We start from the raw sequence: 17,503 nt of genomic DNA, 5'->3' as shown, positions 1-17,503 counted from the left end.
ATGTGAGTTTGTGAGTTAAAATACCATATATACTATTACTTTCAGAGCTATTTGTTTTTTAATGTAATGTTTTAAAGATATAAATTATTGTCATTGTGATCTGTAACATCATAGTAATTGGTCAATGCTCTTATTTCTGTTTATCTCAAATTTTTTAACACCAATTGAATATTTTTGGATTCATTATTAAAGAATTGCTGCTGATGGTCTATATACTAGGCCAAAAACATTTAAGTTTGAAATTATATCACTGTTTAAGTTGGTTTATTCTTCAAGATATAAAGTATTATTATACATAACATTTTCTAACAGTTATTTCATGTATTCAGAGACTTAAAACATTTAGGATCTGAAGATGGTCTCTAAAAAAGACCAAAAATGTTAGTAATTAAATTAGTTTTGCTGTTTTTCAATGTGTTGTAAATGCTTGAATATCTATTGCTGTAGTTTTAGTTATTGTGATTTCATATTTTTTTTATAAAATTTTACAGGTATTCTTTGCTGCAATTAACTGTTGGTGGCCTGAAGGTGAATGCCATAAAACCTACAAATTTATTTCCTATCCTGTCATCATAGTCACTGTTCAGCATGCAGGAAATATTAATTATCAAGGACCTATGGTAGCAAATTATATCATATCATTTTTAGATCATGTGCTTACTCCTTTTGTGCATATTCAAAGTCAAGGAGATTTGTTAGATTTACAAGCAAAATATGAGGTAATTCTTTCTTTTTTTGAAAATAATACATATAATTTATTAAACAAAATACATGAAATTCTTTTTAATTTAAATTATTACAGGCAGTTTTAGTTGGATTTTTTGATTTTCAAATATCTGCAGAACCTATTGGTTATTCAGAATATTATGAAGCTTCTTTAAAAAGTTTATCTCATGGTGAGAAATTATTTTTTATGATGATAATTATAGTTAACTGTAACTATTACACGCTCCTTGAAGTAAAGAAGAATAGTATAGCACTAAAATAAATGAACAAGCCAAAGATTTATTTGACAGTTTCCTTTTTGGAACCAAACTTTCCATCTTAGACTTGTAACAAAATTGTCAAATTGACATACCAAGTCTGTAAGATCTGATGATGAGTTGTTTGGTTCCAAAAGATGCTTAATCTCAAATAATCTTGTATTCCTTCATTTATTTTAGCATTGTATTATTCTTCCTATTTATTAATTATAATTTTTATTTTAATAATCTGATTATTACTATTTTATATTTTTTTGTAGTATATATTGCAATATTTCGAGTTTAAGCAAAACTGTGTTATATTTAGTAATATAAAAGAGAAGAATGAGGAAAATAGTTTGTAATTTATGTAATTATTGTTTAAATTATTTTATGTTCAATCATTTTTCTCAAAAGAAATTGCAACTTTGAGAAATGGGTGAACTTAAAACTCAACTATCAGTAAAGCCATAATTGTGAACTCTTAGTATTAAAAGAAGTATTAAAAGTTAGTACAGTCGAGTCTTGAAAACTCGGCCTAATGTGGACCAAAGGGTGGCTGAGTTTGTGAAAATGCTGGGTTATCTGGAATGGGGTTAAAAAAAATAAGTATGAGTGTTTCCTCAGAAAATACTGTACTGTACTTGTATGTATTGTTTACTTGAGAATATAACAGAGAATAAACTGCCCAAATACCCTTAAACAAAGGAAAAGTATGTCCTTTATGAAGGCATAGAGCCTTTACTACATGAAAATGAAAATTAATGAATACACTGTGTACAATAATTTACCTGATAAGACAGACCTCAGAAAAATACTTTGAGGCATAAAGCTGTCTATAATGAAAATTAATTAACTAAGGATTTTTTGCCCTGCCAGGGTGTGGCCGAGTTATCCGGACTGCCGGGTTATCGAGTGCAGAGTTTTCGAGACTACTGTATATTGAAAAATATACAGGGGGAAAAAATAAATACATATGAATATGTATGGAGAATGGTTCAAAACAGTTAGTCCAGACTTGACCAAACAGGTGACTGTATCCTTTGACCTGTATGCTGGAGCATTATTGTGGTGTAGGAGCCATGTATCAAGCTGGATCTTGATCAGATGTTGAATGACTTTTGGCAAACATGTTTTGGTGTACCAGGAACTAGTGACTGTATGCAGTTTTTCTAGTATGATCCTATCCACAATATTGCAGTTTCCAAAGAATGTAGCAATCATTTGTTTCTTTGCTGAACATGATTTTCAGACTTATACTGGAGTTGCTTCATCTTCAAAGAGCCAAACTTTGCTTTGAGATTTTGTTGACATGTCATATTGTATTGTCAGGCATGCTGCATAAAACAGGGAAACCAGCATGCTAGAAACCCCAGGGTTACCGCCATGTCAGTTAAACTGCAAATAAAAAATAAAATTAATCAGGTGTAACAAAATTAGTTGTTAATTAAATGTTAAAGAAAACATTCTTTTGATTACAATAAAATAATAATATTGTAATTTGACTGACTTGAAATCAGGAAGAGCATTTTCATTTACAAGACAATAAAACAATTGGCGACTTATTGGTGGTAGTAGTAGTGGTAGTAGTAGTAAAGCGTGGATTGCACTGACCATCTATCCTTCCTTAAAAATAACACCTTCCTCTCAAATTTCACACAAAGTGGATCTTAATAGGTGTATAAGTCAAGATAATTTACTGCCAGTTTCTGAAGTTTGATAAGCTTATTTTTGTGTTTTTATATTGAATTAAATAAAATAAATGTAAAAATGCACTTTTGTCATCCCATTAGAAAGAAGACAAAATGAAGAAATAAACATTTAATTGTAGTTTTTGATGTAATACTGATAGTTTCACATTTTTAGAATAAAAACTCATTTGTTTTTGTGTGATGTAACTTGTTCGTTTTTTTAATGTGCCCTCTATAGAGGGATCTATAACCTCACTTAAACTGGTATGCCAGCATTCCTGGGATAAACCAACATGCCAGTTTTTACCGTATACAAATATCTGATTTCCTTGATTCCCCAGGATAGACCGGCATGCTGATCATTCTGCAAAAATACGGTAATAATAATATCATAAAGTGCTCAGCAAATAAATAAACAGAAACAAAACACTTTTTTTGTTGCCAAGAAATACATATAATTGAAAAAACAAACATTTTCAGCCCAATTAACAGGCCATCTTCATGTCGAAAAACGAAATTGGAATGAATATGTTCCATGAATAGAACACAAAAATTTAAATCAAAAAAATTTTTACAAGAGAATAACAACAACGGAAGAACATATAAAAATACAAAAATAGATAAAATTAAGATAAAATAACATAAATCTTCAAATATAACTAACTCTGGTCCGAGTTCCTAGTAAATTTCTTAACCATGAACTTCCACGCTGACGGCAGGCTTTTGGCATCCCTCACACTTAAACAGCCTTCTCCCAGCCTACTTTTATATACTTCAACCATCTCTGCTGTCATTGCTAAAGTTGGGGAAGACAGAGGTTTGATAATGGTTGCCTCGTCCCACTTCACCACAGATCCTTGGGTCTACTCCATTTGGGACAAAATTGTTGCATTAGACCCTTTTTTTTATGGTATATCTATGCTCCTTGAGCCTTATGCCCAAGCTCCTGGTGGTGACGCCGATATATATATTTTTAAAATTTTTGATTTAAATTTTTGTATTCTATTCAAGGAACATATTCATTCCAATTTTGCTTTTCGACCTGAAGATGGCCTGTTAATTGAGCTGAAAACGTTTATTTTTTCAATTAACAGGCCATCTCTCAGCAACAAAAAAGGTTAAAAAAACTTGAAATCAAGAAAGGGTGCATTCAGGATCATAGAGCAAGACATTATATAGGTAAATACAATAGAATTAATAAATTTATGAAAAAACATAATTTATGTTTATTAAAAGCAGATAAATCAAATCAAATAGTGATTATGGATTTATATGAATTAGAGAATAAGAAACAAGAAATAATATCTGAAGGAAGTTTTAAAAAATTGGAAAAAGATCCGTTTAATGAAATACAAAGAACATTAACAAGAAAATTGAAGAAATTATATAATTGTATATTGTATATTCAATTGTATATTTTTGATGATAACTTTTATGAAATTTATTTTTTTATGACCTTCTGGTGTTAAAAACTGTCATATTTAATTGTAATTTATATTTGAAGCACTATTGATTAAAGTAATTAATATACATTATTATATTTTAGATCCCACAAGACGCTTAGTATTTGCTATCAGCACTTGCAAAAAATCAGCAACAAAGTTAAAACTGAATGAATCTCCATCATTGACACTTTATCTTTGGAATCAGTCAGAGGTATTTATTTATTGATTTTGAAATATTCATTTTCTCAGATATTTTACTAAAATATTTCTTTTATTTTCAGATATATCCAAACACTAAACTCAAAATGAATGAAATATTAAAATGGGCTTTTAGTCGATTACATCAGGTATTTAATGCATAATTTTTACTTATTTGATTAAAATACAGTGATATCTTGTACTTCAGATTTGATTCATTCCAGGAGGCTATTTGAACTCTGAATTGTTTGACATCCAAATCAATTTTTTCCATTGGAAATAATGAAAAGTGAATTAATCCATTCCCAGACTCTAAACAAGTTTATTAAAATGGGTATTTTACCCATTTTAATAAACTTAAAAAGCAAATACACATAATTTAAGGTAAAAATAACACAGGTTAATGCCCTAAATAATAAAATAAAATATGAAAAAAACAAATAAAATGCATAAGTACTATATAATAAAATGAAAATTGCATTCACTGGGGACATGTTACCAACTTTGATCCTATCACTAGATCCACCACATGAGTATTGCTTTCATGCTTTCCAATATGTTACTTTTTCATTTCAGTAGTCTTCAATATTACATCCTTCCTCTTAAGCTTGTTGCTTCCACACACTTCTCAGATGACATGGTTGAAAAATAAAGGTTACATTGTATTTATTGAACAAAGCTTTTGTGTATTTTTAACAGCTGTCATTACATAGCGTATATGTATGATTTAACTACAATACTGATGAAATTTAACACATTATTGTTAAAATGAGATTGTACTCTTCAGATTTTTGTATAAACTTTTTACTTGATATTTTCTTTGGATAAAATCAAGTTGTAATGTCTTCAGATAAAAAGCATATCAGACATATTATGCATTGAGTTTCAGAAGGGATATAATGCTGTACAGACAGAAAAAGTGTGATGTGTGGGGAAGGTGTACCTAAACTTTGAACATGTCTAATCTGGTTTAAAAGTTCTGTTCAGGAAATTTTGAACTAAAGGATCAAACATACAGGGTGCCCAAAATCTCTAGACAAAGAAAAGTTACAGGAAGAAATTGTTAAAAATTAACAAATAACACACAATATATTTAATCAAACACACCACAAATAAAGTAGAAAAAGCACTGAAAACATACAAGCAAGAGTGTAAGAGTGAGATAGAAGCAACTTGAGCATGTAAAAGATTGCATTTATATTCTTAGTGCATTTTTTCATTGCACACATAGTTCGGACATTGAAACATCATTTGAACTCTGAAGCAAATTTTTGTCAAATTTAATGTTCAAAGGTAGAGTTGTTTGATGTACAAGGTATCACTGTATAAACTTTTTATCTTAATTTCTTTCTTTATTGTATGAATCATTTTTATTGTTTAATGCTATTTCTTGAATAATAACTGTTTTAAAAATTTATGAATACATCTTGAAAATTTTAAACAAGGTATAAAATGATATATTAACAAAATGAAATTTATTTTCATCCTGCCTTGAAGATTTTAATTAACAGTATATTCAAATAACATATACAGTGGATTCTGCTTAATTGGGACATATTGGGACTAATCCGTTTTGGCCCAATTAAGCAGGTTCCCCAATTAAATGAACTAATAATAAATTCTATAATAAAAATGTATAATAAAACTTAAAACTTAACAAAACTAATTAATGCACTTTAAAAAATTATGTAGAGTGGATTCTGCTTAATTGGGACACCAGTTAATTGGGGCAAATGCTTTATTGGGCCAAATCTCAAAGAACGAAAACCAAACTAATAAATTAATACATAATTTAATCACTTAATTTGTACAGTAGCAGAAAAGGAATTTAGCAATTTTTGATATATTTTAGTAATCTTCCGAAAATATGTAGACAACTATGTACACTAATTTCATGTAAGCCTAATGGTTGGCAGAGACAAAATGATTTTGTCTTTTGCTCTGACAGTTTGGTTTTTCTGAAGGAGGTCAGCATAGCGGGGTGTGTGATATGCCCCGCTATGCTGACCTCCTTCAGATTTTATCTGAAGTGGACCTGAATGCAAGTTACTAACCCTGCTCTGGATTGAACCAGATGATCCCCTCAAAAGTGAAGGGACAAAGATCGCCATACNTTTGCTTGATCATGAAGCTTATGGCAGAAATCAAGATGGTGTTGCTTTCGGTTGAACATCCTGAGCTTAGGGATGAACTTGGCAAACCAAACTAAAGATGCTAAAAAGCATGCAATAAAATATCTGTTGGTCTAATGAGCTAAATAATAATAATAATTAGGTACCTATTTTAATGCTTTATTAAACCAAAATACAGAAAATATTTGTATTATAAATTTGCCAGACTCACGACGATAGATAACTGATTCACATAATGCTAGTGTTGTCAAATATTAGTAGTGACGTACACAAGAGTAGACTGTTAGATCTGTTTCTGATTGGACAATTTTTCCTTTCGTTCTTTTTAGTTAGAACATGTTCTAACTAGAAAGGGAGAAAGAAAAGGATTCTTCCAAAAGTCATTTTATGGTTTTCTTTTGAGCACAGTTTCCTTTATTTGGAAATGGGCCACTTCGGCAGGAGTGTCCGTAGAATCCACCAGCTTGATGCTGGTCTAAACAATTGGAGGCAGCTGTCTGAATCTAAACATAATTATGCACACAATACCTTCCAAGGGAACTCTAGCTGTCTTCCAACTCAGTTGAGAGACCTTGAAAAATTGTCTGGCAATCTTTGTCTCTTTGCTTTTAAAGGGATCATCCAGTCCATTCCAGAGCAGGGTCAGTAACTCGCATTCAGGTCTGCCTCAGATGAAATCCCTGTGTGATACATCCCGCTATGCTGTGACCCCCTCTGGAAAAACCAAACTGCTCGAGCAAAAGACAAAATCACCTTGTCTCTGCCAACCGTCAAGCCTACATGACATTAGTGTATTTAAGTGCCTACGTATTTTCAGAAGATTCTTAAAATATATCAAAAATCGCTAAATTCCTTTTCTGCTACTGTCCCAATTAAGCAATTAAATTATGTATTAATNAAGCACTTTTGGAATTCCAAGAGTATTTTATGTTAGAAAGAAGACAAAATGAAGAAAATCAAACGTATAATTGTCAGCATTACATCAAAAACTACAGTTTCACAGTTTTAGAATAAAAATGCATTTGTTTTACCTGACATAACTTTTCATTTTTTTAATGTACCCTGTAGAGAGGGATGTACGTGTAACCTCACTTAAACCAGCATGCTGGAAGATTTCCTGGTCTTCCAGATAGATCAACATGCCAGACAATCTGTGAAAATACAGTAAGAAAGAAAATCTATAACATCTGTACTGAAAAAAGCTAGTTGTTTGTTCTTAACAATATTGTTGTCTTGAAGAGCTTATAGTATTAATATGTTATATGTACTGTACTTGACTTGAACCTTTTATATTATAAATTCATACATAGAAGAAATACAATAATGTAAAAGGACAAATATTTAAGAGTTATATTTTGATGACTTATATATCTTAATGGTTAAAAAAAAACCAGTAAAACTATAATTAAATTTGTTTGGTTTTTGAAGGTATGTTAAATTTAATATTTAGATACTAAAAATATAATATATGCATTTATATAAGCAGCTAGAGTAATTCTAATGAAAAATTTATAATTTATTTCAGCACCTAAAACATGTCTGAGTAATCAGTTTCGATGTATGAACTCTGTCTGCATTCCACAAGTTTGGGTTTGTGATGGTGAAGATGACTGTCATGATAAATCAGATGAACCAAGTAGTTGTGGTAAGTTAAATATTTTGTATCAAAAATACTGTTATACATAGTGTATGAAAATAACTAATGGATTTTAAAAGGAGCGATTTCTCCATTTGTTTCAAAGCACCTCGAGGTGCTTTGAAACAAATGGAGAAATCGCTCCTTTTAAAATTAATTAAAGTGAAACGCAAATCATTGGCGGAAGCTGACCGGACGTCTGGATTAATTTATTCAGGCGGTTAAAAAAATAACTAATGGATTACATAAACTCATTTAGTTTAGGAAAATACACATAGCCACACTATTTGTCAAAAGTCAAAAAGATTTCACACTTTTAAGAAATCCCAATATATGTATCATGTATTATTCTCACAACATTGAGACAATATACAATTTTTTTCTACGTGTTATGTAACATCTTGAGTGATAGTTTCATTTGCATTTACTATGCAACCTTTTAATATTTCAATATCTGTAACATTGTTTTTTTCATAAAACTCCTTCACATAAGCTCTTTCAAATATTTCTTGTGGAGTTGTGTGAAGGGTAAGGGATGGGAACTCAATTGATTCATCTTGCCTATCCACTGGTTAGGAAAACCTTCCTTCGAAAGTTCCTTTTGTAACAAAAAAGGGCCACGTGTTTTTGTAATGCCAGGAAAAAACTTTTACATTTTACTTATGATTACTGAAAACCAGAGGTCTTCATCTGTTTTTCTTAAATAATAATTTTCCTAATCCATCAGTTCTTTTTCAGACACCCTGTATTTTCTTCATATCTTTTCTGCTTTGTTTTTTAATTATATAAATAAAGTTAAAAATCTTCTTATCATTTAAGAATTTGACAAAATAATAATCATTATCATTATCCACAAATCACAAAATATAGTTAATTTTATTTAAAAATAATTATATAAAAAATTATGTAGAGTGGATTCTGCTTAATTGGGACACCGGTTAATTGGGGCAGCTGCTTTATTGGGCCAAATCTCAAAGAACGAAAACCAAACTAATAAATTAATACATAATTTAATCACTTAATTGGTACAGTAGCAGAAAAGGAATTTAGCAATTTTTGATATATTTTAGTAATCTTCCGAAAATATGTAGACAACTATGTACACTAATTTCATGTAAGCCTAATGGTTGGCAGAGACAAAATGATTTTGTCTTTTGCTCGGACAGTTTGGTTTTTCTGAAGGAGGTCAGCATAGCGGGGTGTGTGATATGCCCCGCTATGCTGACCTCCTTCAGATTTTATCTGAAGTGGACCTGAATGCAAGTTACTAACCCTGCTCTGGATTGAACCAGATGATCCCCTCAAAAGTGAAGGGACAAAGATCGCCATACAGTTTTTTGAGGTCTCTTGACTGAGTTGGAAGACAGCTAGAGTTTCCTTGGAAACTGTTGTGTGCATAGTTACGTCTGCATTCAGATTGCAGCCATCCAATTGTTGAGACCAGCATCGAGCTGGTGGATTTCGTGGACACTCCTGCTGAAGTGGCCCATCTCCAAGTAAAGGAAACTGTGCTCAAAGGAAAATCATAAAATGACTTTTGGACAAACCCTTTTTTCCTCCCTTTTTAGTTAGAACATGTTCTAACTAAAAAAGAAAAAAAAAATAAGGAAAAATTGTTCAATCAGAAATGGATCAAATGGTCAACCTTCGTTTACATCACTACTAATATTCGGCAACACTAGTATTATGCAAATCAGTTATCTATAGTCATGAGTCTGGCAAATTTATAGTACAAATATTTTCTGTATTTTGGTTTAATAAAGTGTTAAAATAGGTACCTAATTATTATTTTTTACCTACTTCTTTATCTACCTACGTATTACATATTTTATTATAGAATTTATTATTAGTTCATTTAATTGGGGCAGCAGCTTAATTGAGCCAAAATGGATTAGTCCCAATGTGTCTGAATTAAGCGGAATTTTTCTTAAAATTCTTCCCTAAAGATAAGTTAAGGTTATTAAATTGGTGTTGTGATCATGAATTTTTTATTGGAATCCACTCTACACAGTAGAGAGTCAATTATCCAAAAAAACCTATTAACTAAAATTGACTTTAGAAGTTACTAGTTTCAGAAATTATGAAGTTTTTATATATTAATAATTGTTGTTGATCTTCTATAGCTATCTTGTTAATTTTATTATTATATATTTTTTATTTTGAATTCAAAGTTTCTTCAGTATTTTGTAGATTGCAATGAAAGACTACTTTTTTTTTTCATAAAGTAGACAATTTTTTCATTAGATAATAAACATCTCTAAGCCCAATGAGTATACAGGTAACCCCCGTATAACATGGCATTTCTATAGCACAGATTTGCTCTAACATGGTTCGAGAATTGGGAACATCTCCTATATAACACGGTGGTTTTATAGCACGGGTTCACTCTAACATGGTTCGGGAATTGGGTAAAACCCTCATACAGCATGAAATGTAATAAAGGGTGCGTTCTTTTATACTTCCGCGTAACTCCGCGCGAGCATTCTAATTGTTTTCCTGGCTACATTGAATGCTCTTTCAACAAATAATCCATTTAATAGTTAAATTTTACAATTGGGACCCTTCTTTTGCCTCTAAAAGATCATTTTAGAATTATAGATTCTTCCATCGTTCCTAAATGCCTACAAACAGCAGCGCACTCTTGTTGCAGAGCGACCGCTATTAACAAATGCACCCAAAAACTGTTACCAGTTGATGATGCTCATGCTGAGATCATCATATAGGATGAATAATCCTCTGGTAAAATATTTACGTAAATAATAAATAAGTATTTTACCTATGAAAAAAAATGAATAGTAAATCTGATTTAAATAAGGATTTAACAGCATGTTTTTTAATTTTTGGAACCTAACCCCCCTTTTCGCACTAGTTCTTTGTTTCGTATAACATGGCAATTTCTTGGAACGTAACTCCTGTGTTATACGGGGGTTACCTGTATAATGAATTACCAATGATTGCCTTTAAGATCAGGCTATAATTTGGCTAATTAAATGATTAATGTAAAGNTTATTTTTATTAAAATAAGCTTAAATCTTTCAGTTTATAATTATTTCATATATTCAATTACAAATATAAATTTTGTACAAATTCCAATAAAATAATTCTTGATAAAAGGATGTTTAGTTTTGGCAATTGTTTGTAGGTTCAATTATTATAGTATTTTTAATTTGAGCCAGAATTACAACTAATTTTTCTAATATGAGGGCAGGCTGAAAAGTAATGCGTACATGCTTGTAGAGCACAAACGAAATGATTTTCAGAAGCGTGTCAGGTGGCATATGGAAGTAACATTCCCCCTCTATGTGTATGTGCAGTTTGAGATTGTTGCGTTCATTCAGTATATTTTGAGAAGCGGAAATATAGAGACATGTTCTGGTGCTATGTCAACACGAGTTAAACAGCATGCTGTTATCGGAGTTTTAACTGCTGAAAAAATTATGTTTAAAGGCTGTTTATGGTGACAATGCTGTTGATAGGTCTGTTGTAAATTGATGGATAATAAAATTTTGTGGTTGCGAGCCTGGAAAAGCCATACTTGTTGATGAAACACGCAGCGGAAGTCCAATCACTGGCACAGACAATTACTGTTGCACCTTGTTGCAATGTTTAATTCTTCTCAGTACATAAGACTTTAAAACACTTCTGACGTTGAGTTTGACATGTTAGAGGCAGCCTGGCACCAATAATCTTGCAACATGACAACGCTCATCCACACACCTCGTGCGCAACTGGAGAGGCTCTGCAAAACCTGAAGTTTGAACCGATTCCACACCCTCCTTATTTCCCCAATATTGTGCCTTGTGATTTTTATTTGTTTTCTCTACTTAAGAGAGACCTCAAGGGTAATCATTACACCTCAGACGATGAGGTAAAGGCACCTGTCAAGTCCTGGATTCGAGAAAAGTCAGGAGAATTTTTCAGTGACGGAATGAAAAAACTTGTTACACGTTGGGAGAAATGTGTTAGTCATCATTAAGGCTATGTTGAAAAATAAATATATGATTTTGAAGCTTAAGAATTGTACTTTAATGTACTTTTTGCCCGATCTTGCTATTTGTTTTTGTTCGTGTTCTACAAGCATGTGTGCATTACTTTTCAGCCTGCCCTCATATAAACCATCTTATGTGTGTAATTTTTTCAGTAATTACATGTACAGTGGGTGATCGGTTAACGAACAGATCGGTTAATGAACAAATCGAATAACGAACACTTTTGTGAAAGATTTTTATGATTGGACAATGAACACGTGTTCGGATAACAAACACTTCACTGAACAAACACAAGAAGAAGCGACGTAAAATAACGAATACCAATTGGTCTTCCTTTGTCTTCAGGTAACAATTCGAAGCTTTTCGGAGCACGGGAGACGTTGACATTGACGTTCAACCCAGAATATACCGATCGGATAGTATTCCCCCGAACTTTGAAACTCTCCCTTGTAATTCCAGCCATTTATATTTCTGATAGAAACAATTCTTTTACGTTTTCTTCTGAAAAAGCAGATTTATGCCGATATCTGCTATTAAAGATCTTTTGAAGAAGTGGGAGGATGTCAGAACAACGGTCTTAAAATGGCATCCAAACCAGATTGAGATTGAGCTTAGGGATCTCTACAATTACAATGCAATTAATTAATTCTGAAAAATCATGAAGAAGACAAAAGCAATCGACATTGGACAGATTCTTTAACCCCCATAAACAGAAAAACATGACAAATAAAAATGCAAGGCCGTGTATATATGTATTTTTATTATTATATATGAATAAACATAGTAAGAAAGTATATATTTTATTTTTTATTTTTTGGAGGTCTCCAGATTAATCAAATTCCCATAGAAACCTATGGTAAATCGATAATCGGTTAACGAACAATTCGGATANAAAAGACAAAAGCAATCGACATTGGACAGATTCTTTAACCCCCATAAACAGAAAAACATGACAAATAAAAATGCAAGGCCGTGTATATATGTATTTTTATTATTATATATGAATAAACATAGTAAGAAAGTATATATTTTTAATTTTTTGGGAGTCTCCAGAATGAATTAATCAAATTCCCATAGAAACCTATGGTAAATCGATAATCGGTTAACGAACAATTCAGATAACGAAGTCTTGGAATAAATTGTTTGTTAACCGATCACCCACTGTATTTTTACTATGTGATTTGATACAAAGAAACAGTAATATTTTGAAAAATTCAAAAATTACATTTTTGTACTGTACATAACCTTGAAATTCGTGAAAAATCTGATCTAATATTGGACAGTAAGTAATCATTTGCTGTTGCTTACTTTTGGCCAATTTTCATCCCATTATCTGTCTGTCATCAATTCACTATGCTTAGTCTGCTATGACTTTTAAAATTACAATAAGACTAAATTTTATAATGTTACTTAATTTATGTTTTGGGACATGTTGATTCTGATATTAGTTGACTGATAACAATATTGAAAATTATAATAAACAGAATTTACTGGAATAGCGTTTTCCAAATTCCATCATATCCTATCTAAAATCTGTATAGGTAAAAAAACTAACATGCATCTGTTGTTTATTTAAAATTCTTTGCAAAAATTACAATGTAACACATTTAAATATAAATATATAAGTATATAAAAATTGCATATTGCTAAAACAAAATTTCCTGCATGTATAAGATACTATCAAAATCTCTACAAAATAAATTCAGATACACTTTACAATTGGCTTCTATCTCTTTTGAAATAGTTCCCTTGTAAATCACAAGGGAACTATTTCAAATTTAATAACCAATCCCAACACTTCAGTCATCCTTCAAACACTTCCTGGAAATTGTTTTGTAATGCTTCAATCACTAACTGTGATTCTTTTTTGGTTTCTGTACTGTCTTGAAATATTAACCCTTGAACATTTTTATTTTGGGAACTAAAAGAAGTCACAAGGAATTAAATCTGAGACAGAGATTACAGGATGACCATCATGTTGTTGGCTGCCAAAAATAGTTTGTTTTTAGGGTGGCGTTTTTCTTGATGAAGAAACCAGTTGCATTTGGCCAAAGTTTGTCTTTTGTGACAAATATTCTCTCTCAATAGCCTGAAAATGTTGTAACAGTATCCAAATTGACTGTCTGACTAGGCAGGTTGTATTTCCTGTGCAAAATTCTGTTGTAGAAGAAAACTGTTAACAAGCTTCTATCATGCTCTTCAGTTTCTATGCCTTCTTTGGTCTTGGTAACTGCAGGTTCTTTCACTGCAATGACTACTGCTTTTTTTTTTTCCATATCATAGCTATGAAGCTTGTTTTCATTGCCTAGGATGATGATAGTGACGAAATTTGAAATTATCATTTGCTTGATCATGAAGCTTATGGCAGAAATCAAGATGGTGTTGCTTTCGGTTGAACATCCTGAGCTTAGGGATGAACTTGGCAAACCAAACTAAAGATGCTAAAAAGCATGCAATAAAATATCTGTTGGTCTAATGAGCTAAATAATAATAATAATTAGATACCTATTTTAATGCTTTATTAAACCAAAATACAGAAAATATTTGTACTATAAATTTGCCAGACTCACGACGATAGATAACTAATTTGCATCATGCTAGTGTTGCCAAATGCAGTATTAGTAGTGACATACACAAGAGTTGACCGTTCGATTTGTTCCTGATCGAAAGATTTTTCCTTTCTCCCTTTTTAGTTAGAACATGTTCTAGAACATTTTAGAACAGTTAGAACATTTTTAGTTAGAACATGTTCTAAATAAAAAGGGAGGAAAAAACGGGATTCATCTAAAAGTCACCATATGGCCTTCCTTTACTTGGAGATGGGCCACTTTGAAGAATCCACCAGTTCTGAATGCTAGTCTCAGCAATTCAATGGCTGCTGTTCGAATCTAGTCATAATTATGCACACAATATCTTCCAAGAAAACTCTAGCGGTCTTCCAACTCAGTCAAGAGACCTCGAAAAATTGTCCGGTGATCTTTGTCCCTTTGCTTTTAAAGGAATTGTCTGGTCCAATCCAGAGCAGGGTCAGTAGCTTGCATTCAGGTTCATCTCAAATGGAATCCCTATGTGATACATTCCACTATGGTGACCCCCCTCTGGAAAAACTGAACTGCCCAAGCAAAAGACAAAATCGCTTTGTCTCTGCCAATCATTAGGCCTACACGACATTAGTGTACAGTACATAATGTCTACATATTTTTGGAAATCCCTAAAATATATCAAAACTTGCTAAATTCTTTTTCTGCTACTATCCCAATTAAGCAATTAAATTATGTATTAATTTATTAGTTTGGTTTCTGTACTTTTGGATTTGGCCCAATTAAATGGAACCGACTGTATTTAATTTTCCACATCTAACAACTTGGGTTTTTCATTTATGAAGAGTACTTTCTTCATTCTAATAAGCACCCTCCAGTAGCCGAGTGCATAAAACTGCAAACTCTGGTAGTTTTCAAACCCCATGGGTTTGAGCATGGCCAACAAGCTAGCCATGTAGAGTTTTTTGGGTTTTATTCACATTATTAACATCTAAATAGGGTCCCAATGTCCCATAAAAGTCTTTCTAAAATGCATCACCTTGGCAGATTGCTCCACATGACATGTTTCCATAATCAAATACACCAAACTAATTATAACAAGCTATTATTTATTGTGACATAATCACAATAAATACAGTGGAAATACTGTATGAGTGATTACTTATTGTGTACTTCATATTTTTCTTGTTAGCAATAGAGTTGTATTAATCATCTATCTAACTCCCTTCAGAAGAAAATTTTGAATCAAAGTAACATGACTTCTGTTTCAAACCAGAAGTTCATATACAGTTAATCTGGGCAGCTTTCCCTCTAAGCTTACCCACATCTGATCTCAAATTTCATCTATCTAACCCCTTTCTTGAGATTAAGAAAGGATAGACAGCAGACAACAGTCGGAATTTTTAGGTCCACAGTTTTTTCAAATTGCAGCCCAATAATTTTTGCATAAATGCAATATTTACAAGAACATACAGTAGAGCGTTGATTATCTGAATCAATTGGGGACTGGGATTGTTCGGAAGATCGATGTTTCGGATAACCGATTATGTACGAAAAATTATATTAATTTATCCCATCTTGACATTTTTCTCTGTTGCGTATCGCTTCGCGTTGAATTTTTGTCGATGTTAATCCTAATGAAGACTATTGTATTGTTAAAAAAATTTTTTTTATTTTGTACAAACAAAATAAATATATTGAAAAATATAAAAACAATAAAAAATTATACTTCAGAAGTTAATTTAGTATCAAAAACGTAGAATATTTGAGTAGCCCAAGACATAGCCAAAGATTGCAATGCCACAGCACTGGCAGAAATTTAAATTTGCCGACTGGAATTCTTTCGGATGACTGACGTTTCGGATGATTGACTTTCGGATAATCGACGCTCTACTGTACTTCCTACATAGTTTATATACTACTGACCAGCAGTGTATAATCTGTTGCCAAAATATAAACACTTTATCATCACATAAAAGCTATTATTCTAACATTTTTACAAAATTTTTTAAAAATTTAAACAAGTCATATAAAGTTTTTCAGACATTAAGATTAGCAACTTCAATCACATGCAGGGCCATCACAACCTATCCAACACCATCACTATTCAAATACTAACAGTAGAGCAGTATTAATTAGTAGTAGTTGACCATCCTCTCTTCTGGGAGGAGGTCAATGACTGACTATTTTTGGTCGAATTATTTCAAACCCCCCTTCTTTCTATCGTTCCAGTGGTATAGTGGCGTTCAAATAAGAAAATTACATAATATTAGGTTACCAGCCAGCACAAATTATGTTTTAAGTGGTTTTCCAGGGTGCCGTGTTTAAATATTTGGTCCGTTTTTATTTACTTATTTTTTTCTGAGAAATTTGATTTGTTGGAAAATTACTGTTTGATACTCAGCTGTGAATGGTACAGTTTCTTAGAGTTAACATTAGGAAAAAATATATCATCTTAATTTTTTTAAGATATATTTTCATTTGGTCAAGTTGTCTACTTGACCAATGAAATTGTGCCATTTCATACCATCCAAATATCGCAATAAATGTGATAATGGTAGGATGTTATAACCAAACTCTTTATAATTATGGTTTTTGTTTTAATGTTTGTTATATTATAGTACAGTAGAACCTCGAAAACTCGTCCCTCGATAACTTAGCACTCCGGATAACTGGTCCACACCTTGGCAGGGCGAAAAAATCCTTAGTTAATTAATTTTCATTATAGACAGCTTTATAAAAGTATAAAAGCTCTCATAAAGTATTTTTCTGAGGTCTGTCTTATCAGGTAAATTACTGTACACAGTGTATTCATTAATTTTCATTTTCATGTAGTGGCTCTATGCCTTCATAAAGGACGTACTTTTCCTTTGTTTAAGGGTATTTGGGCAGTTGTTTATTCTCTATTAT

The 17,503-nt window shown here is 31.7% G+C and overlaps 1 protein-coding gene across 1 annotated transcript in view; it reads left to right on the top strand.

Moving 5' to 3' along the window:
- LOC111637764 (thioredoxin domain-containing protein 11-like) overlaps positions 1-17,503 on the top strand; it is a 69,975-nt gene that overhangs the window by 11,602 nt on the left and 40,870 nt on the right. The window contains exons 3-8 of the mRNA XM_023383334.1: positions 492-719; positions 803-896; positions 4,200-4,309; positions 4,380-4,445; positions 6,245-6,341; positions 7,954-8,073. Of these exons, the coding sequence (XP_023239102.1) occupies positions 492-719; positions 803-896; positions 4,200-4,309; positions 4,380-4,445; positions 6,245-6,341; positions 7,954-8,073 (715 nt within the window). The remainder of the gene's footprint in view (positions 1-491; positions 720-802; positions 897-4,199; positions 4,310-4,379; positions 4,446-6,244; positions 6,342-7,953; positions 8,074-17,503) is intronic.

Source organism: Centruroides sculpturatus, unplaced genomic scaffold (genome assembly GCF_000671375.1).
Source record: "Centruroides sculpturatus isolate CEXI.00-Female unplaced genomic scaffold, Cexi_2.0 scaffold1003, whole genome shotgun sequence".
NCBI classification, from domain to species: Eukaryota; Metazoa; Arthropoda; class Arachnida; order Scorpiones; family Buthidae; genus Centruroides; species Centruroides sculpturatus.
This window is presented reverse-complemented; position numbering and strand designations above follow the sequence as displayed.